The sequence below is a fragment of the Sapajus apella genome, unplaced genomic scaffold (genome assembly GCF_009761245.1).
Source record: "Sapajus apella isolate SASKATOON/1434 unplaced genomic scaffold, GSC_monkey_1.0 scaffold371, whole genome shotgun sequence".
In the NCBI taxonomy this organism is placed as follows: Eukaryota; Metazoa; Chordata; class Mammalia; order Primates; family Cebidae; genus Sapajus; species Sapajus apella.
This window is the reverse complement of record NW_022437310.1, coordinates 52,649-75,512: the sequence shown is the minus strand read 5'-3', so window position 1 is coordinate 75,512 and position 22,864 is coordinate 52,649. Positions and strand designations below refer to the sequence as shown.

The 22,864-nt window shown below is 44.1% G+C and overlaps 1 protein-coding gene and 1 pseudogene across 1 annotated transcript in view; one reads left to right on the top strand and one right to left on the bottom strand.

Moving 5' to 3' along the window:
• Positions 1–1,824: 1,824 nt before the first annotated feature.
• Positions 1,825–2,375, bottom strand: LOC116545788 (annotated as a pseudogene).
• A 1,279-nt stretch (positions 2,376–3,654) lies between these two features.
• Positions 3,655–22,864, top strand: part of LOC116545791 (neuroblastoma breakpoint family member 3-like) — a 33,206-nt gene continuing 13,996 nt past the window's right edge. Inside the window, 6 exon segments of the mRNA XM_032272250.1 lie at positions 3,655–3,919; positions 7,005–7,118; positions 11,842–11,852; positions 14,780–14,849; positions 20,981–21,062; positions 21,225–21,400. Coding sequence (XP_032128141.1) covers positions 3,655–3,919; positions 7,005–7,118; positions 11,842–11,852; positions 14,780–14,849; positions 20,981–21,062; positions 21,225–21,400 — 718 coding nt within the window.

Here is a 22,864-nt window from a genome sequence, read left to right as displayed (position 1 = left end):
TTTTTTTCCTGTTGATTTGTAATACTTTATTCTGGATGTGTGACCTTTCTAGGATACACAGGTATTATATGTATTACATTTTTCTATTTTTCAAACTGTAGCATGACTTTTCACTCTTTTAATGGTGTTTTTACATGAATGGAGATTCTCCAGTTTTTTTTTTTTCTTTCTTTTTGAGACGGGATCTCATTCTGTTGTTCAGGCTGCAGTGCAGTGGCACAATCGTAGCTCAGTGCAACCTCCACCTCCCAAGGCTCAAGTGATCCTCCTGCCTGAGCAAGCCCCCAAGTAGCTGGGACCTATAGGGAAGCACCATTATGCTCAGCTCTTTTTTGTATTTTTAGTAGAGATTGGGTTTTAACACATTGCATAGGCTGGTCTGGAATTCCTGGGATCAAGTGATACACCTGCCTCGGCCTCCCAAAGTGTAGGGATTACAGGCATGAGCCAGTGTACCCAGCCTGAGTTTCTTAATTTTAATGAAATTATACTTAATTAATCTTTTCCTTTATGGTGACTGCTTTTTGTGTCCTGTTAATCAATGCTTAATCTAAGAATATGAACACTTAACCACATAGCAATTTTATTTTAGTTTATGCTTCCCCCGCTCCTGCCCCAGATAGGCTGTCACTCTATTGCTCAGGCTGTAGCGGGGTGGCATAATCTCAGCTCACTGCAACCTCCACCTCCTGGCTCAAACAGTCCTCCCAACTCAGCCTCCTGAGTACCTGAGACCATAGGTGTATGGGGATTCGACGTTTTCCCAGGTTGGTCTCAAACTCTTGGCCTCAAGTAGTCTGCCCGCTTCAGCCTCTCAGAGTGCTGGGATTACAGGTGCGAGCCACCCCACCCAGCCATGATTCACTTTTTACTACATGGATGTGACTGCATGATCCAGCACCCTGTATTGAAAAGACCGTCTTTGTTCTTCTGCACTGTGTAGCACTTTTTTTCATCAGTTGGATAGCTGTATAGTCATCTGATTGATGAAATCAGTGTGGGTCTGTTTCTGGACCAACCTGGGCAACATAGCAAGATCCAATCTCTACAAAAAATAATAAATAATAAAGAAATACATGAAATTTTTTAAGTGGGTAGAGCAGATGCAGTCATAGGTGGTAATTTATAAATGATTGTCAATTTCTTGGCTATATACAGGTGTTGGTAAGTGAGATCGGTTGGGAGCTCAGGCAAAATGTATTAAATGAATTCTGTGGTGTTCAGAATGATTGCTAGATATTCATTGTGACTTCAATTAGATGTTATTTGTGCCTCACAGAGCTACAGGTTTTATTCTCTATTTATTTGTCTTTTTTTTTTTTTGAGACGGAGTTTTGCTCTTGTTACCCAGGCTGGAGTGCAATGGCGTGATCTCGGCTCACCGCAACCTCTGCTTCCTGGGTTCAGGCAATTCTCCTGCCTCAGCCTCCTGAGTAGCTGGGATTACAGGCACATGCCACCAGGCCCAGTTGATTTTTTGTATTTTTAGTAGAGACGGGGTTTCACCATGTTGACCAGGATGGTCTCAATCTCTTGACTTCGTGATCCACCCGCCTCGGCCTCCCAAAGTGCTGGGATTACAGGCGTGAGCCACCGCGCCCGGCCTATTTATTTGTCTTTAAAAATTTTTACAATCTTCCTGTCAAGGCAGTACCTCTTTTATAGTTAATTGTTTTTAGGTATACTTAATTACCAGGAATATTTTATGGATCATATCTAACTAATTGTTAAGCCAGTTAAAGTAAAGGCTGATGTGATGTAATATAGACAATAGGATTTTACATAATAATTTCAGGAGTATATCGATTAAATTGTTTCTTCTTCTTTTTTTTTTCACACGAAAGTTTTTAGTTTATTAAGCTTCTCGTGAAAAATCCACAATGGCCATAGATTACATCATTGCAGCACCTTTACTCCTTCGGCTGTGATCCAATCTCCAGCTCACTTTTTGCCAGCACCAACACTGGCCTTTGCAGTCCCCCTGACTTTCTTCATTCTGTTCTTGCGTTCTTTTCGTTGCTTTCTTGAGGTCTTTTTCTTCTCATGCAGGCCATGTCTTGCAGGTCTATGTTTGGGTTCATTTTTCTTTGCATAATCCAGGAAACCATAAATCATGCCAAAGCCAGTTGTCTTGCCACCACCAAAACGAGTTCTGAATCCAAATACAAAGATGATATCTGGTGTGGTCTTGTACATTTTGGCTGGTTTTTCCCAAATTTCTGTCTTAGGCACTGCTGCCTTCCCGGGGTGAAGGACATCAATGACCATTTGTTTCCTCTGAAGCAGTCGGGTGGTCATGAACTTACTAGTGCAGATAGTTACTGTGTCGTTCATGATGGCGGCCTATCCTTAGACAGCCGGAGAGGAAAAAAGCGTCTTTTTTTTTTTTTTCTTGAGACAGGGTGTCGCTCTGTTGCCTAGGCTGGAGTACAGTGGTGCAGTGGTATGATCGTTGCTCAGTGCAGCTTTGACCTCTCAGGCTCCAGCAACCTCCCACCTCAGCCTTCTTAGTAGCTGGGACTACAGGCATGCACCACCACGCCTGGCTAATTTTGTATCTTTTGTATGCATGGTCTTCCTATGGTTCCCAGACTGGTTTCAAACTCCTGGGGTCAAATGGTCTTCCCACCTTGGCATCCCAAAGTGTTGGTATTACAGGTGTGGGCCATCGCACCTGGCCATTTTAGTTTTAATCATTTTATATTTTTCTAATTTAGAATATTTACTGTCTATTTAATTTGTGAATATAATATTATTATGATTATTTTGTATGTGTTTAATCTCATTTTAATATAAGCTCTTGGAAATTAGAGATCTTGTCTGTTGTTTACTACTGTAGTCTCAGTACTTGACCCTGCCTGGTATGAAACAGATATTGAAGAAATAGTTGTTGAATGAATGAATGAACCACATTCAAAAATTCTCCAAGTATCACAGTGTTCACCATCTAACAAAATAGCTTGTCTAGAGTCACAGTTAACCTGCCATCAAAGGAAATGTCGATGAAAATAAACCTTTGTATGTGCAGCTGCTAAGATTTGGGGGCTTTTGTTACTGCAGCATAAACTAGCAAACTCAGTGAGACAGCAGATAGAATATACATATAGAAATAGACCAGATAGACCAGTGGATGAGATTCTAAAGATAGTTCAGTCAGCATTAACTAACCACACCCACACTCTCTTAATTTCCTAACAGAAAGAATGGAATTGTGTTCACCAAGATCTGCCTCAAAGAGTACTTACTTTGTGAAAACGTCTCTGGCTACTCAAGTATTTAATCAGGACCTTTTTTTTTTTTTCATTCTGCAGGTTGGAGGGCAGTGGTGCCATCATAGCTCATTGTAAACTCTAACTCAAGGCTCAAGGAATCCTCCTGCCTCAGTCTCCCAAGGAGCTGAGACTGCACATGTGCACCACCATGCTTGGCTAATTTTTTATTTTCAGAGACAGGGCCTTACTATGTTGCCCAGTCTGGTCAGGACTGTTGATTGCATATGACAGAAACCCAACCAACTCTAGTTCCTCACCACCTTTCAATATGTTCCTTTCTCAGTCTTCCGAGTCTCAACAAATGGCAGTTTCATCCTTTAACTTGCCCAAGCCCTGAATCTCAGTGTTAACCTTGATTTCTCTCTTTTATGTCATAGCCCATATGAAGGCCAATCATGTTGAGACCCAGGCGGAGGTTCCTGCTGATCCAGGCTCTCACCAGCATATCGTCCTTTACTGTCCTCCTGAGGGTGTCTGGAGCTACAGTGCTGTGTGCTCTGGGCCGCCAGCTGGGGCACCACCGACTCCTGCTGTCCAGGGCTCCCGGTGGACTCTCTGAGGCACTGATGTGGAATCTTCCCCATTTGGTGCACCAAAAGCAACCTCACGCGGTGTGGGCTGATGTGAAGAGCTGCCAGATCCAACAGGTAAAAATCACGAGGCACTGCCAGCTGGATGGGGTCAGAGAGTCCTCTCTCCAATACGATTCAGATGAGAAGGGAAGATTCCTTAGGCCCTAAACATCGCAGCATGACCTGCGTGTGCCACCCACGAGCTGCGGTGCATGGTCCGGTGGAAGTTATTTGACTCCAGGAGAGGACAGTGTTCTCTTCAGGCCTTTTCCTCAGTGGCTGGATCTGCATCCCTCTCCTCTCTCTTCCCCTCTCACCCCCCAATCTCCGTCCCCATTTCTCTCTCTGATTCTACCTTGCTGTCTCCTTTCACCTGCTTTCACCTCTTCAAATTTCATGGTCCGCCCTCCCTGTCCACCTGCATTTCCCAGGCTAAGTCCCCTGAGCTCTCCTGGGTGGGGAGATGTGTCTGGTTTTAGGCGGTGCCCTCTAGATGTGTCCAGGATGGGGAAACATGGCTCCGCTGCCAGTAGAATGTTTCAGAGAGTGGCCACTTTTGAAGGCCTTTCACATCTCCCATTGTGGAATCGTGTAGGACTTAAAATTGATGGGCCACTGTGGAATTCTTGGGTCCTCAGGACCTTGTGGTGGTTGCCTTCTTTCACTGAGCATTCACAGGGTGGCTATTAGGTGCCAGGCCCTGCTCTGGGGTAGGGGGACCACAATGAGTAAATGTCAGGTCACTGCCCCATGGAACCCACCACTGCAGGCATCAAAAGGGGGAGAAGGAAAGTGGCGTGGCCTGTTTGTATCCTTCTCACATGGTCACCTGCCAGGTCCAGGGGGAGTGGGAGCCAGTGCAAGGAGAGAAGCCCAGTGAGAAAGGCAAAGGGATGATGTCAGACCCAGGAACTAAGACCTCCACCTGCAGCCGGTTAGCTTCTGGAGTAGACAAGGAGCAGCAGGGAAGGCCGTGGCCTGGTGTTCTAGGCTTCGCCGTCCCATCTCATTCCTGTGGGTGCCAAAATTGTCCAAAGGGAAGACTCAGTGTCTTTAACAACAGCAGGCCAGAGACAGTGTTTCAGAGACGCAGGAAGGATTGTACGCCGTGGAAACAGTATATGGTTTTATAGTAGTGCGTCTCTGTCTCTTAACTAGTTAGCGTGTTCCTGTTAATGGAAAATATTGGTGGTGTAAGTTCCCCTGGATCTTCTCATCTTCATGTAAGTTTGTCTGCTCCCCTATCCCTCCCTTCTTTCCTTCTTTTCCTTCTTTCCTGAGTTTTCTGATCATGGTCATGTGAGGCTAAAATCCAGGAATGACCTGGGTATGCTTTTTCTCTAGTGTTCAAGCTTTTATTACAAGTTCACTGCAGATATTGGAAAAAGTTTCTATTCTTGTTTGTGGGGGACTGAGGGCCCTTTTTCTGTGCTGGCTGTCAGCCAGGAGACACTCTGACTTCAGAGGCCACCCGCTTTCCTCCTTACCTATCTTTTCCATCTTTCAACCAATCACAACTCATGGAGTCCTTCTCAAGCTCCTTCCTTCTCTGATTTCATCTTCTCCAACCAGCCACAGAAAGCTCTGTCACCTACAGAGTGATGCGATTCGATCCAGTTCATGCAGGTAACCTCACCATCTTCAAGTCATGTATCTGTCATGTAACAACATAATCACAGGAATAGTGTCTCATCACCTTAATAAGCTTCAGAGACAAGGGTATGGCATGTTTGGGGACCATTTCAGAAATTCCATCTACCACAATTGGACACTCACATTCCCCCATCTGCAAAATGCATTTATCCACTCCCCTAAAGTTTCCAAATTTCATGTTATTAAAGCATTATTTTAACATGGAAAATGTCACATAGTCCACATCAGTTCCAAATTATAAAATCTCATCTAAAACATCCACACTAGGTGTGGATGAGGCTTCTATGTGTGTCCATTAAATACAGATCCTTGACATAATTTCCTTACCTCCATCAACCCGTGAAACTGAACAAACTGCTTATCTGCTCCTGAGGAATGGCGGGACAGACACGGAATAAGAATTACAGTGATTTTAGTTCAAAAAGAAGGAACATGAAAGGGAGAAAGAAGTCACTGACCCAGAATAGTACGGAAGTGGAGCTGGGCAAAATCCAGCAGGAGGTTCTTAAGTAGGACCCACAGCCTGGAACTGAGCCTCCATTCTGTGGGACTTTGCCTCTGGGACATTTGCTCTGCATTTCTTGAAACCATTATTATCTATCTTATTTTTTTCCCCACTCCTTTGGTTCTTCTCCTTTCTCCTCATGGCAGCATCCTCTGCTTAATCCTTGGTCCATCATCCCCAGCAGAATTGGCCAGATATTGCCCGTGTCACAGTCCTGTCCATCTCCACAAGGGGCTGTCCTTGTGAGCCCGTGTTCCTCTGAGATCATCTTCACAGACCTGACCTCTCTCAGTCATGATTGCTTTCAGCTGACCTGGCTGGGTTAGGAGAAAACCTAAAAATATGGAGTCCCAGAACCGTTCTCTGCCGTCTCTTATCTCCAGGAGAGAAAGAAAATAACAGGGATCTTCATGGAGAAATGACCCACGTGAGGGCCTGGACTCTCCAGCAGTTACAGCAGAGGAAACTTCCTGAGGAAGCATGGAGGAGCTGAAGGCTCAGACTGGGAAAGCAGGGTTGTGTTAAGCACTGTTTAATCCTCACGTGCTCCCTGCCCCAATCTACAAGTCAGTGAATGACAATAGACTGAGAATAAGTAACAGGAATATAGAACCATGATAAAGAATTGTCCAAGGAAAGGCCCTTTTACTCTGTTTGCAAGGTGAAATTGCTGTATTGGATCCAAAGTTTTCTGAAAGGCAGCAGTGAGTTTCTGGAGGGTGAGTTACCTGCTTTGCACAGGGAGGGTGAGGCCAAGGCTTGTGTGGTCTATCTCCTGCCACTAGGTGGTGAGGGAGCCTGGGAGAGTCTTAGTCTTTCTGGACTTGAGTTTTCTCATCAGTAAAGTAGGGGCTTATTGTACCTCTCTGAGGTCCCTTCCTGCTCAGTTTTCTCTGAGTCCTTGAGGAACTGAGATGGTCTTTAACACTGCATGGACCTGTAACCTGCCTTTGACCTCTCTGGGTCTGACTCCTGACTCTCGTCCCTGTGTTTCTCCTGCAGAGCCTGAGCTGAGTCCACACCCTGGAAGCCAAGAACCGAGGGATCAGTTGGAAGAAAGTCAGCAGGTTTTGGAAAAGAGAATAACCTGCAAAGGACAAGTCAATGCTAGAACAGGTGAGAAACAAAGAAGGGGCGAATAAGGACAAACTGGGCCAGAAGCCTCAGGGGAAATGGGCAATGGGCCTATGATCATTCAACCACTCGAGGAGCAGCGCAAGCTGAGCAGTGGGGACCGAGAGAGAAACTTACGCCACAGGAGTCTCCTGACCCTGGCCAGGGAGAGCCAAAGCTGGCCAGGGATCAGAGCTGGTTTATAGTGAGGGGCAGCACCAACTCCAAGAGGGGGAGGATGCGACCGTGAGCCCCACTCCAGACACAGGAGCCTCGACCTCGGGGCTGCCATAGCAGTGGATGCTCTTCAGGTCAGTGCGGGTTAGAGAGAAGGAACATGCTTGGAGAAGGGTTAGAGATGTCTGTTCTTAAATGAAACAGTTCTGTCCTAGATCAGGTGTCAGAGTAAGTTTTTCTTGCCAGTATGAAGCAGTGATAGTTACACTCTTCCTCTGCACTTTCAGTTGAGGAAGGTATCTATATGATATGAGTATTTACTGGGTGTTTAATTTTCTCTACACTGTGTTAAGCGCTCGGGGTTCAAATAGTAGTGTTTCCCCAAGGAACTCAAGCTCATGAGAGAAAGAACACAGAGACATGATTTCAAGAAAATATAGTGATTCTCTGAAAGTGGGGTGTCATGGCAGCCAAGAGAATGGGAGTGTTAGTGAAGACATTGCTCCTAATGACAAGGGGAACCATAAGAGGAATTCTTCAGAGTAGTCCCGTTTTTCCTCCAGTGTCCCACAGAAGATCCTGGGGCATGACTGGTGTAGAGCAGGGGTCTACAGGTGTAGGAAGGGGGCTTGCTGCATCTTGGGAGAAATTATAGCATCCCTGGTAGGACATTTTGGAGAGGAATGTTGGTGATTGAATTGGATGTCTGTAGTCACTTTTATCCTATCTTCAGTGAACACTGCTGAGACCTTCCTTAGTGCCAGACCCTAAGCTGGGAATCATGAACACAGAGACGAGTAGAATATGATCTCAGCTTTCACAGGACTCAGTCCAGTGAATAGCAAGTTATGAGAAGTGTAGTGATGGTGGCTTCATTAGAGCAAGTGGCTCATGCTGCATGGAGATGACCTCAGTGGATGGCTGGGTCCCCCTTCTGGTTGTTATCAACAGCTGGATGACTTGCTCTGGGCCAGTGACCCTGGATTTCTGCCAGGTGTCTGCATCTTAGGTACAAGCAACATCTCAGTTTCCTGTTGGGTCAAAACAGTTAACACTGCCAAGGTGATCAGAGGACACTAGTGACATCAGTAGCTACTGATGAGGTCCTGGCCAGCTAGGGAAATAAAGATGTAAGTTTAACAACGATTCTAAATTTGTTCTTAACATCATGAGCAGAGAGTATCTGTCTTCTAAGTTAAATACTTTTTCCGACTTCAAGATTCACCCATATCCAAAATAAAATCTGTATCAGTCATATCACTGCCCTGAGATGATTTCTCCCTGTCCTTACCAGAAGCCTGCACTATCTGGAGCACTGAGGCTATCTCAAGCTAACTGACCTGCTCTCTGGATTCCAGGGTCACCAACAGAACCAGAGGTTGAAGGCACAGGCATTGATATCTACAACCGTTCTGACTCCAGGTTGATCCACCCCAATGCCCAGTATTAACCACACAGTAACAGGATGCCACCAACATTTTGATTTGGGGCTGTCATGTCATAATTTTAATACAATTTAATAGACATTATTTTTTAGAATAATTCTAGGTTTACAGATAAATTGAGCTGAGAGCACAGGGAATTCCCCTATTCTCTCTTGTCCCCTAGAACACAATTTCCTCTATCATTAGTATCTTGCATTAGTGTGATAGATGTTTTCAATTGATCAATCAATATTGATATGTTATTATTAACTAAACTCCATAGTTTACATTAGGGTTCATTCTTTGAGTTTTATAGTTCTGTGGGTTTTGACAATTCCCTAGTGTCATGAATCCTCAGTACAGTATCTCACAGAGTTTCACTGCTGAAAACCTCCTTGTGTTCAACCAATTCATCCCTCCTCCACGCTTGGCAATCACTGATCATTTCACTATCTCTACCATTTTGACTCTCCTGGAATGTCCTAGTGTTGGAATCATACAGTGTGTAGAGTCTTTAGACTAGTTTCTTCCTAGCATTATGGATTTAAAGTTCCCCCATGTCTTTTCATGGCCTGATAGCTCATTTCTTTTTATCACGGAATCATATTCTGTTGTACAGATATTCCACAGTTTGTTTAGCCATTCACTTAGTAAAGGATATTTTGGTTATTTCCAGTTTTTGACAAGTATGAGCAAAACTGTTGTAAATACCTGGATGCAAGGTTTTGAGTGAACATGTTTTCACATTACTGTGGTAAATACCTAAAACTGCTATTTGCAGGACTATGTGGCAAGGCTATATTTAGCTTTGCCAAAAAAAAAAAAACTGCCAAACTGTTTTCCAAAGTGACTAGCATTTTGCATTTCCACTAGCAGTGAATGAGAGTTCCCGTTGCTCTGCATCTTTGCCAGCCTTTGGTATTGTCACTTGTTTGGATTGGAGCCATTCTATTAAGTATATATTATAGTGTAGTGGTATCTCATTGGTTTAATATGCAATTTCCTAGTGACACATGATATCGAGCATCTTTATCATATGCTTATTTGCCATCCATATGTCTTTTTCTGGTGAAGTATGCAGATCTTTTGCCCATTTCTAAATTGAGTGGTTTGCTTTTTTATTATTGAGTTTTAAGAGTCCTTTATATATTTTGGACACCACACTTTGATCAGATCTGTATTTTGCCAATGTTTTTTTCCCCAGTCTATCACTTGTTTATTCATTCTCTTAACAATGTCTTTCACAGAGCAGAAGTTTTTAATTTTAATGAAGTTCAACTTATCAATTTTTTTCTTCCCGGATTGTGCTTTTGACATTGTATCTGAGAAGTCATCGCTAAACCCAAAGTCACCCAGATTTTCCTCTATGTTATCCTCTAGGAGTCTTACAGTTTTGCACCTTACATTCAGGTGTAAGATCCATTTTGTGAAAGGTGTAAAATCTGTGTCTGGATTTATTTATTTTTCACATGTAGATATCTAGTCATTCTAGCACCATTTGTTGAAAAGACTATCCTTTCCCTGTTAAATTGCCTTTGCACCTTTCTCAAAGATCAGTCTATTTCTGAGCTCTGTAGTCTTTTCTGGTGACCTATTTGTCTGTTTTTTTCTTCCTTCACAAATTTCCATACTCTTTGGTTACTGTAGCTTTATAATTAGTGCTGAAGTTGGCAGTGTCAGTTCTGTGGGCATTTTTCTGATCTTTACCATGAGAACCTGGTTGGGCTCCAGGTGGTAAAACTTAGAAAAGTGTGAGATCCCCCCTAAATCTGGGCCCCAAGGAGTTTTGAATGCTCAAGCCAGGCCACCCTCAGCGTCTAGTCATCTGTCAGTATCATTTAAGTGCTCCTCCCAGTGGCTGGCTTCAGCAGCTTCTGTTCCCTGTGTTTGCCTGTCTTTCTTTTCAGCAAGGCAATTTGTCCTGTGACCTCTCCTCTAGTCCCTCTAATAAAGTTTGATAATTTTCAGTTTGTTCAGCTTCTTTCTTGTTATGAGGACAAGTGGTGACCTCCTGGCTCCTTACAAGTTGGAGTTGAAACCAGAAATCTCATTAAACAAGTTACTAGTAATAAAAGTCACTAATCACAAATGTAGAACTGAATAATTTCATTAGATATGTAGAATTTTGTAGCCATCACCTCAGTCCCCTCTTAGAATATAGACTACATTTCTTTTCTCCCCAGATTCCCCAGAGGCTCTTTGCAATCATTTTCCAATCCCTGGTTATCGTGATGGAGCCTGAACAAAATTTAAATTTGGGAAACAGACAACATTACATCTCAGCTTTTATTAGATTGGGATTTTATCTAATGGACCATTGTCTTATTCCTGTGTCAACTAGAGGAGATATTTTATTCTAAGGACTTTCTTTGGGGGAACTTAGTAGTAATCCTGTTTATTGCTCTCCTTGAATTGGTTCGTCTATGCTGGTAACAGATAGTTACTATCAAACCTTGTCTGGTGATCACAAGTGAAAGAGCTAAAAAAAAAATCCATCTATTAGAAATGTAGATGATGAATTTTCAGATAATGTTATGCGGAGTTACATTTGTTTGTTTTTGAGCCGGAGTTTCGCTCTTGTTGTGCAGGCTGTAGTGCAATGGTGAGATCTTGGCCCACTGCAACCTCTGCCTCATGGTTTCCAGCAATTCTCCTGCCTCAGCCTCCTGAGTACCTGGGATTACAGGCATGCACCACCATGCCAACCTAATTTTGTATTTTTAGTAGAGACGGGGTTTCTCCGTGTAGGTCAGGCTGGTCTTGAACTCCCAACATCAGGTGATCTGCCCTTCTCAGCCTCCCAAAGTGTTGAGATTACAGGCATGAGCCACCATGCTGGAGTGCTATGTGCAATCTCAGCTCACTGCAACTTCTTTCTCTAGGGTTCAAGTGATTCTTGTGCCTCAGCCTTTCGAGTGGCTGGGATTACAGGCATGTACCACCATGCCCGGCTAATTTTGTATTTTTAGTGGACAAAGAGTTTCTTCATGTTGGTCAGGCTGGTCTCGAACTACCAACCCCAGGTGATCCACGCACCTTAGCCTCCCAAAGTACTGGGATTACATGCATGAGCCACCACACCTGGCTGGGAATTAAATATTTTACCATCTTTTTTTTTCTTTCAGAAATTGGATTGGTAACATTGAAGAGACACTTCTCACCTGCCTGAAATGCCCTTCATTATCTTCTTCAAGTTGCAAGGGCTCTGGAACAGCCCTTACAGTGCTCCCGTAAAGGTAAGTATAATATTTTACTGTAGCCCCTTGCTTTTTTTTTCTTTTTTGTGCCAATAGGGATTAGCATACATGTATGTGAAAATATAAACAGAGTACAGATAGGAACCTGTAACTAGTTTTCTGTTGCTACCTATTAGTGCATTATAACAAGTTAGTGGTTTGAAACTACAGGATCAGGAATGATTGGGTTCTCTGATCAGGGTCTTAGGAGGCTGAAATCCAGTTATGGGCTGCCTGTGTTTTTCATCTAGAGCTCAGGCTACTCTTCCAAGTTCACTACAGATGTATTGGCAGAATTCCTCTTGTGGGTGGAGGACTGAGATCCCTTTTTTAGTGCTCCTGGCTCTCAGCCAGGAGACACCCTGACTCGAGAGGCCACCTGCATTCTTTCTCACCTTTCCCATCTTCCAACCAACAACAGCCCATGGAATTCTTCTCCAGCTCCCATCCTCTCTCTGACTATGTCTTCTACCCACTAGAGAAATCTCTGACACTTAGGGAGTGTTGTGATTCCATCCAGTGCACTCAGGAGAACTCAGCCTTTGTATTAGTCTGTTCTTACAGTGTTATAATGAATGACCTGGGTGATTTATAAAGAAAGAAGTTTAATCAGATCACGGTTCTGTGGGCTGTGCAGGCTTCTGCTTCTGGGGAGGCCTCAGGAAGCTTACAATCATGGTGGAAGTGGAAACAGGCATGGTCTCCACATGGCCGGCAGGGACCTGGGGGGAGGGGAGGGGGAGAGAGAGAGAGAGAGAGAGGGGGAGAGAGAGAGGGAGAGAGAGAGGGAGAGAGAGAGGGAGAGGGAAAGGGAAAGAGAGACTAGCGGGGGAAAGTGCTACATACTTTTAAACAGCTGGATCTCATGGAAACTCTGTCATGCGACGGCACTTAGGGGATGGTGCTAAGCCATTAGAAACCTTCCCCATGATCCAATAACCTCCCACCAGGCCCCACCTCTAACACTCAGGATAGTAATTCAACATGAGATTTGGGTGGGGACACAGAGCCAAACCATATCACTCTTTAAAGCCATATGATTGCCATGTAACAACATAATCACAGAAATGTCTCATTAGCTTAACAAGTTCCAGAGATAAGGGTACAGCAGGTTTGGAGACCATTTTAGAAATTCCACTTATCACAGTTCAACTTCTGGTCCCCAGACATTCACGTTCCTCACAGAGGCAAAATACATTCACCCTCTCACCTAAGGTTTTCAAGTTTCGTGTCATGAATGAATTAGTTCAAAGTGAAAAATGTCATGTAGCTCTAATCTGATCGAAAGTTTAAAATCTCATTTAAATCATCTATACCAAGTGTGAATGAGGCTTCTGAGGGTTTCCATTAAGTACAGATTCTTTTTTGTTTTTGTTTTTGAGAGCGAGTCTTGGTCTGTGACCCATGCTGGAGTGCAGTGGTGTGATCTTGGGTTACTGCAACTTCTGCCTCCTGGGTTCACGCGATTCTCCTGCCTCAGCCTCTTGAGCAGCTGAGATTACAGACATGCACCACTGGATTCAGCTAATTGTTTTGTATTTTTAGTAGAGATGGGGTTTTGCCCTATTGGCCAGGCTAGTCTGAAACTCCTGACCTCAGGGGGTCCATCTCCCTAGGCCTCTGAAAGTGCTAGGATTTCAGGCATGAGTCACCGTGCCTGGCCCAAGTACAGATCCTTGATATAATTCCCTTACCTCTGTTGACTTGCGAAGCTGAACAAACAGCTTATCTGTCCTCAGTGTGCACTGGTGGGACAGTCACAGAATAACGATGCTAGTGATTCTTGTTCAAAAAGAGGGAAAGTGGAGGGAACAAAGTCACTGATCCAAAACCATTTTGAAATGGGGCCGAGCAAAGTCCAGCAGGAATTTCTTGATTAGGCTCTTCAGCCTGGAACTAACCCTCTGTGACAGGGGGCTTTGCCTCCGGGCTCTGCATTTTTTTCTATTGTTACTGAAAACATTTTATTTTTCTTCTTCCCCTACTCTTTTGGTTATTCCCTTTTCTCCTCATGGCAGCATCTTCCACTTAATTTTTTTTGCATCATCCCCAGCAGAATTGGTCAGATGTTGCCCATGTTACGGTCCTGACCATCTCCAAGAGGGCCTGTCCTTGTGAGCCCGTGCTCCTCTTCACTGTCCTGACCTCTCTGAGTCATGATTGCTTTCAGCTGACCTGGCTGGCTTAGGAGAAAACCTAAGACTATAGAGGCCCAGAACCAATCTCTGCCCTTTCTATCTCCAGGAGAGGAAGAAAATAACAGGGATCTTCATGGAGAAATGACCCAGGTGAGGGCTTGGACTCTAGCAGAAGAAAGTTTCTGAAGAAGAATGGAGGAGCTGAGAGTGCAGGCCGGGAAAGCAGGGTTGTGTGAAACGCTATTTAATCCTGTGTGCTCCCTGCCCCAGTCTACCAGCCAGTGAATGACAGCTGACTAAGTATAAATGCCAGGACTATAGAACTGTGATAAAGGGTTTGTCCAAGGAAAGGGCCTTTTACTCTTTTTGTTTTCACAATGGCAATTGCTATTTTTCATTTAAAGTTTCTGAAAGGCAGCAGTGAGCTTCTGGAGGGTGAGTTACCTGCTCTGCACAGGGAGGCTGAGGCCAAGGCTTGTGGTGGATCTGCTGCCACCAAGTGGTGAGGGCAGGAGCCTGGGAGAGTCTCAGTCTTTCTGGGCTCATGTTCCTCATCGGTAAGATAGGGGCTTATTGTACCTCTCTGAGGTCCCTTCCTGCTCTGTTTTCTCTGAGTCTATGAGGAATTGAGATGGTTTTCAGTGCTGCCTCGGACCTTCAGCTGAGACCTGACTGTGTGTCTCCTGCAGGAGCCCGAGCTGAGTCTACATGCTGGGATCCCAGAGCTGAGGGAACAGGTGGAAGAAAGAAAGTCAGCAGGTTTAGGGGATGAGAATAATCCACAAAGGACAAGGCACTGATAAAGGAAAACCAAAGAAGGGGAGAATAAGGACAAACTGGGACAGAAGCCTGAGGGGAAATGGGCAATACCTATGATCACTTAAATTCTCAAGGAGCAGCATGAGCTGAGCAGTGAGGACTGAGAGAGAAATTGACTCCACAGGAATCTCCTGCCTCTGGCCAGGGAGAGCCATAGGGTAGATCAGAGCTGGTTTATAGTGAGGGGCAGCTTCAACTACAAGAGGGGGATGATATGACTATGAGCCCTCACCCCAGACATAGGAACCTCGACCTCAGGGCTGCCATAGCAATGGATACTCTTGAGGTCAGTGTGGGTTAGAGGGAATAACCGTGCTTGGAGAAGGGTGGAGATGTCCATTCTTACATCGAAAAGCTCTGCCCTAGGTCAGGTGCCACAGTAAGTGTCCCTTGCTTGCATATGAAGCAGTGATACTTATACTATTTTTCTGCACCTTCAGTGTAGGGTGCGTTTGGAGCCCGATGTAGGGCTGAGTGCCCCACCGGGTCGTGGGGTGAGCCTTATGCTGTGCTGAGACGCAGGATCTGAGAAATAAAGAGACAGGACACAGAAGTACAAAGAAAATGCAGCTGGGCTGAATGGGGGCCACGCCACCTATAAGCCAAGGCTGGTGAATGAGCCCCGAATGTCCAGAAGCATGAGTATTTATTGTGTATAGGTTAGGGGGCAGGGCAGTGAGTGAAATCATCTTTAAGGATAGTGATAGGGTTGTGAGCAATAAAACATGGGGTCCACCCCATTAGGTCACCTAGGCCAGAAGGTGGACAGCGCGCAGCAAGGGGCCCATTCCCATGAAGGCAGGGGCCGTGTGCAGTAAGGGGTCCACCCCCATTAAGTCACCGAGGCTTGAAGGTGGGCCGTGTGCAGTGAAGAGGGTGCAGTGTGTGATACTTCTATCTATGGGAAAACTTCTAAGAAGATTTATAGGAGGATGCCTTAAGTCACAGAGCAGTGACTGAGCTGTCAAGGTTACCGCCACCTTCTGGCAGCTTCCAATGAATTCTATGGGAAGATGATTTTCAAGCAGCACCGTAGCAAGAGCTGATAAAGTTTACAGTCACCAAGGTGGATTGCCGGTCTGAGGGCAGCCTTCCACAAGAACTGGAGCAAGGTCCTACAACTCCTTTATCAGGAGGAGTGGCTCTCACCCTAAGCCTAACATATGGCGGGTATCTTTACGATACTGAACGCTGCCGCCTGGGCCATGGATTCTTGTCGTGGTATAACTGTTTTCCCTTAATTCATGCTCTGCACTGTATCTGCTCCAGGCATTCCACAGATTATAAGCTGCTTATTCCTTAATTCATGCTCTGTACTGTGTCCACTCTAGGCATTCCTCCGATTATGAATTAAGGTATAATTATAGGTATATATGTAGGGAAATGTTCTTTAGGCACTCATACTATCAACTATTATATGATTATATATAGAGGATTATATAAAGGGAGACTTCAAGCCCTATTTCGATAAACTAATATATGATTATGTAAAGGATTATATAAAAGGAAATAGCTGAGTAGTAACACTATAAAGTGAGACATTCCTCAAGCCCTAACTGTGCCCGGGTTCTGCTTAGCTGTCAGTGCCTATATGGGGGGTTACCCACATTCAGTTGAGGGAAGCTTCTCATAAACATTTATTATTTAATTTTCTTTATACTGTGCTAAGCCCTTGGAATTCAGGTATTTAATGTCTGTAAAGAAACTCAAGCCAGTGAGTGGAAGAACATAAGCAGATCATTTCAACAAGATACGGTAGTTCTACCCAACTGAGGTGTTGTGGCAGCCCGGAGGATGGGAGGGTATGTCAAAGGACATTGCTCCTAATGACAGGGGGAAGCATAAGAGAACATTTTCAGATTGGCCGGGCATGGTGGCTGACGCCTATAATCCCAGCACTTTGGGAGGCCAAGGCGGGTGGATCACAAGGTCAAGAGTGAGACTATCCTGGTCAACATGGTGAAACCCCAACTCTACTGAAAATACAAAAAAATTAGCTTGGCATGGTGGTGCACACCTGTAGTCCCAGCTACTCGGTAGGCTGATGCAGGAGAATTGCTTGAACCCAGGAGATGGAGGTTGCAGTGAGCCGAGATTGTGCCATTGCACTCCAGCCTGGGTAGCAAGAGTGAAACCCCGTCTCCAAAGAAAAAAAAAGAACATTTTCAGAACAGACTAGTCTTCCTTCAAGCTCCCACAGGAGAGGATCCTGGGGCAGGGATGGTGTAGGGCAGGCGCCTCTCTAGGGAAGGGGATTTGCAGCATTCTGAGAGAAAGAGCATCCCTTACAAGACATTGGGGACAGAAATGTAGGTGAAAGGGTGGGAGGTTTCTAATCAATTTTATTTAGTCATGGATGTACACTGCTGAGAGGTCCCTCTGTGCTGGGCCCTTAGCTAAGAACCATGACCACAGAGGTGAGTAAAATAGGATCCCAGCTTTCACACAATTCTCAGTCTAGTGACTGGTGATTCATGAGAAGTGTAGTGATGGTGGGTTCATTGAAACCAGTGGCCGATGCCACATGAGATGACCTCAGTGGATGGCCTGGGCCAGTGACCCTGGACTTCAGCCATATTTCAGCATCTTGAGGTACAGTACACCCATGCCTCTGCTCCATGTTGAGTCAAAGCAGTTAACACAGCCAAGGTATTCAGAGGACACTGGTGATATCAGTAGCTATTGAGTGTTTCCAGCTGGGGAAACAAAGAAGTAAATTTAATAAGTCTTCTAAATTTGTGCTTGCCATAATGATAAATAACTTGATCTTCATAATGAATTATATCCTGGCAAGTTAATTATAACTTGACATAATGAGAAATAACTTTATACTGAGTACAGCTGACACAAAAGCCCTTGAGTACACATGCCTGAGGATTCTGATGAAGATATGATGTCCAAATATATGCACAGTTGGACCTACAGTCCAGCTTTGAAACAGTGGAAGACCCAGTTTCAAATTCAAGGTTGCTTTGAGTAGAAATTCACTTTACCTCTCTTTGCATGGCAATGGGGCCAATTTTCCCTATGCTGCCCCTTACAAGATAAGGAATCATACTGGTAAGATTTCAGACTTAGCAGACATGGGTAAGTAAGGAAGTCTTACAAATCTCTTCTACCCACCTAGCAAGAAACCAGAAATTTAGCAAGTTCATTCACATTCAGGACAGTTGTGTGCACTAGATCACAGACCCTGAGACATGAAGAACAGATCCCCTAACAAGGGACAATATTTCTTCCAGTCCTAGGACATTACTGCCAACTTCAGGGGAGTGGGAACACAGCTGCCCGCTTTACAGTATGGGTTACTATTGTCCCTGGAATGTGTCTGATGTCCTGAGACCTGTACCCGTTTCAGGGAGCCTTGGGAGGAGCCTGAATCACAGATGGAATTGGACGGTGCATGGAGATGGTTGAGCAGGATGAAGGTAAGTGCAGGGGCATGGCCAGGTCATACTGGGAGACAATGAGCGGCACTGATGGGGACAGACAAAGAGAAAGTCAACAGTTTGTGCTTCAGCATCAGAAACTCAAACCAATAACAGATTTGCTTTTATAAGTAATAAGTATTTTCCTATTTACATGAAAATTTAATCTCCAAAGAGACATCATAAAAATAGTAAGTCCAGGGCATAAAACCTAAACCGTAGCTCATATTTATTCTTTCTAAATGGAGCTAGCAGTAAAATCTTCTTCATAAAACATATATTGTGGTTATAAGAAGGCAAAAGTCGGCCAGGTGTGGTGGCTCGCACCTGTAGTCCCAGCACTTTGGGAGGCCAAAACGAGTGGATCACAACGTCAAGATATCAAGACCATCTTGGCCAACATGGTGAAAGCTTGTCTCTGCTAAAAACACAAAAATTAGCTGGGCTTAGTGGTATGTGCCTATTGTCCCAGCTAGTCAGGAGACTGAGGCGAGAGAATCACTTGATCCCAGGAGGCAGAGGATGCAGTGAACTGAGATTGTGCCACTGCATTTCAGTCGGGTGACAGAGGAGGACTCTGTCTCAAAAAAAAAAAAGAAAAGTAAAGAAAAAGAAAAAAAGCAAAAGTCTTACTGAGAATCATTCGTATTCCATAGAAGAGAGAATGAAATACAGTCAAAGGAAGACCCAAGTCTCATACTTCTCTTGTATATTCCAAAGTTCCAGGGAAATTCCAGGTAATAGAGGTTATTTCCCATGCTATTAAAGCAAGGTTGCAGACACTTCTGAATTTTGGTAGCAATACTCTAGGAGGGCACATCTCTGTCCTGAAAAATGATACAGGAGTGAATACTCTTCTTGTGACTCATTCTGGTCATTCATCCAGCATCACAGAAACCAAACAATGGAAATATGGCCAAATTCATGATTTCCTAGCCCTCTTGTTGAGGTTTCTTACCTGATTGTTGGGATAACAGCATTACCTTGAAGATTATGATGAAGATATGCTGTCCAAATGTGTGCACAGTTTTGAGCAAAATGCCTGGTACAAATTGGTCAACAAATAATAACTGAATAATTATATGAATATTTACTGAATGACGTGGATTCTATGAATAATTATGGAATAATTATTGTAATTGCTTTTACTAGCAGTTCTCAAAACTCATCTATGTGTGACCTCAAGTAAGCCACATAACTTTGTGAACCTGCAGCTTCATCATTTTAAAAATGAAGAAACCTGACAGCTTTTCATTCTGCCACAGGTCAGGCCTCCCAGATACTAGAACATATATTTAGTTAAAGCCTTTGATATATCTCAAAGCAGTATCATTACAGTGTAGTTGGAGGATGGTGGGGGCTGCAGAGAGGCACACTTTCCAGTGGGATTGATCCAGTTCTCCTTCCTTCAGTGCCACATGAATGCTGGGTAGCCCAGGGTCACATCTATTGCACCCTCAACTTAGGCAAGCCTAGCAGCCAAACATAGGAGACTTGGGATACAGAACAGTCTCCCAAATCCCAGGCTCACAAAACCTAGGTGGAGATGATGGCTGAGAAAGTGAGGGCGTGGTTCAGGGGATCACTCTTCCCTACTCGTTCCTCTCATCTCAAATTTACCTTCTATTGCACAGCAACACGGAGGACCACCAACCACCCCTGACCATCACTTTGATCTTGCTGTGTTTGGTTAGCGGGATGCAACCACACATCAATGGTGTTAGACGAAATCAGAAAAATATCTATCAGAGTATTCCGTAAGGGGACCACTTGGAAAAAATGTAATGAAAACAACAAAATCATATGAGGTTTCCAAGATTTCCCAAGATAGATGGTCACATATGCTTTCAAGAGATCTCTATAGAAATGATTTCAATGACATGACACCTTGAAAAGAGCTCTTCTGGGACTAGAATGATATCCATAAGTGAGAAGTATGAGATGTAGTGTTCAGTCACATTAAAAAACAAATCATCCCACATAGAGGAAGCTTTGGACATAGGGACGTCACACAGGTCTTAAGTGTAATGAAAAGCCTTTTCTGCCACAAACATCAGTGTAGTGGCACCTGCCAGTAAGAAAAACTAAATAGCATAACCATGGGATGCAGCAAGAAGAATATTGAGCCAGGAAAGAAAACATTTTGAAGAAATGAATTACTCATTGACTTTCTAGTGGATACAGAAAAAACTGCAGAAGACTCAGAGGGTATGATGGCAGTGTAATAGATTGATAACTTAAGCTTGTGGAAAAGCCTTCAATTCTGTTTAACATATGAGAAGGAGAGGTGACTGACTTCATGACTAGCATTAAGAAAGTATCACGTGTTGGGAAACTGTTTCTGCCTTGATGGTTTTATACACATAAGAGATGAAAAATGAGGCACATGCTTAGATGTATTGGGAATGAGATGGGACTGTGGCATTGTCACAACAGTACACAAATACTGAGAGTGACTTATAGAGTAATGGTCCCCATCTGTTGTGACCTCAGGTGAGACCAGGAGGCCTGTGTTTTAGCAAACCCTGGGCAATGGAATGAAGGGCTCCTAAGATTCCATGACACGCCCAGCTTCTAATTCTGTTGTTGCAACAGCAGACCGTTACCTGGGGCACTGGCCACTCTCTCCCACACTCTTTTCAGAGTCTGAGCTGCAGACAGCGCCTTCAGTTCTCAGCTCAAGCATTGCGAACCTTGTTTTTGTGGTTAAGGACCCTAAAGTACTGTGAGGAGGGATCAGGTTTTTCTCAACAGTAAGTTAAGAATTTGAGTTACTGATATCCCCCGGTCCTGATTAAAACCATTTGATTTCCAGTTTTTAATCCATCATGTGTTTGGGTTTCTTCTCCCCAGTCCCTGGCTCTCCCTGTGGTGCCCCAAATGTCAGCATGGTGGCATCCTGCAAGATGTGTTCCGGGAAGACGGCAGAGACGAACTTTCCAAATACCATCGAGAATTCCTACTCCCAGCAGGAAGAGACCAAGCAGAATATCAGAGTCAGCAAAAATAGACTTCTTATGAGCCAGGTGGCCTACTTCCTGAACTACCAGCTGAAGACATACAGTAAGTTCTATAGGTTGACCACCATGAAAGTGATGAATGATGTCCTGTCTTGTCTCGAGAAACTAACCGTTCTCTTCATCAAAATTAGTTTCATCCTTCCCATACTTGTAGAAAATAACAATGGGTATTTTAACACTTAGTTAAAGATGGAAGACAGTGGCAAAAGTATCTAGCAACTTTTCCACATCTTCAGTAAGGTGGGTATAGGACTGGGGTTACAACCCCAGCTATTGATTTCTGACACAGGCACAGAACCACCTGTTTTTCTCAGCCAAAGGCTAAATCATGTTTACAGGAATCCTCTCTGTACCACCTAAGATCCTGCAGACAAGTAGCATCTAGACTGTTGGTCTAAATGTCTGAGGCTACTGAACTTCCATTCGGTCCTGGTTTCTGCTAAGGCCCAGTAGGCAAAGCTGTGTTCTTGGGACACTGGGGGAAACACAGTGATAGCACACAGTACCCACCGTGAGGCACTGGAAGGGGACCCTGTTCCTAATAGAACCTGTGGTATCCATAAGTGGCACCATCAAGAGCAGGGAGTACCCTGGTACTGGTGCCTCAACTCCCCAATTAGCTGGCATCCCCTGTGGGCACCACCACATCTGGCTAATTTTTGTATATTTAGTAGAGGCGGGGTTTCACCATGTTGGCCAGGCTGGTCTTGAACTCCTGAGGTCAAGTGATCTGCCTGCTTGAGCCTCCTAAAGTGCTGGAATTCCAGGCGTGAGCTACCATGCCTGCTCCACAGATTCTTTTTTCAGTAAAGGTTGTTAAAATTCATCCCTTGGTCCAGACTCCTATATAAATTTCTCTAACAATTGATTGGCAATGATATATGATTAGGTAAATCAGTATTGCAGCAACCCTTCTGGAAAGCAGGGCAATTTTTGAGGATTTTGGGAAAAAGTTTTAATTTTTTGCACTGACTTAGGTCAGAGAATATAATTAAGATCTACCGTATGAGGGAGATTTTGTCCCATGGTTCTGAAAAGCAGGCTCATATACTTCTAGGGCGACTTAATCTAGGGACCATTAGAGCGTTCCTGTCAGAATACCACATTCTTACACTGAGAATATTTTATGTCCTTGTGCTATGATCGAACACTGATTTGGTCTTGTGTGAAGTGTGATTTCCTTAATGTGACCTGCTCTTCTGAATTTGTTTATAGAAGATCAAAAAGATCATAATGAAGAACAGAAATGCAGAGACAACAAAAATAAACTTCTTAGAGTCAAGTGGCCTACTACCTGGGCTGTTGGCTGAAGACGCAAGGTAAGTTCTATAGGTTCACTGTCACGAAAGTGCTGAACAATGTCCTGTCTTCTTTCTGAGAAATGATACACTCTCTTCTTCAAACTTAATTTCATCCTTCTCATACTTCTAGGAATATAGCAATGGGTATTTTAGCATTTTGTTAAAGATGGAAGACAGAGGCTAATGTGTTTAGCAACTTTTGCACG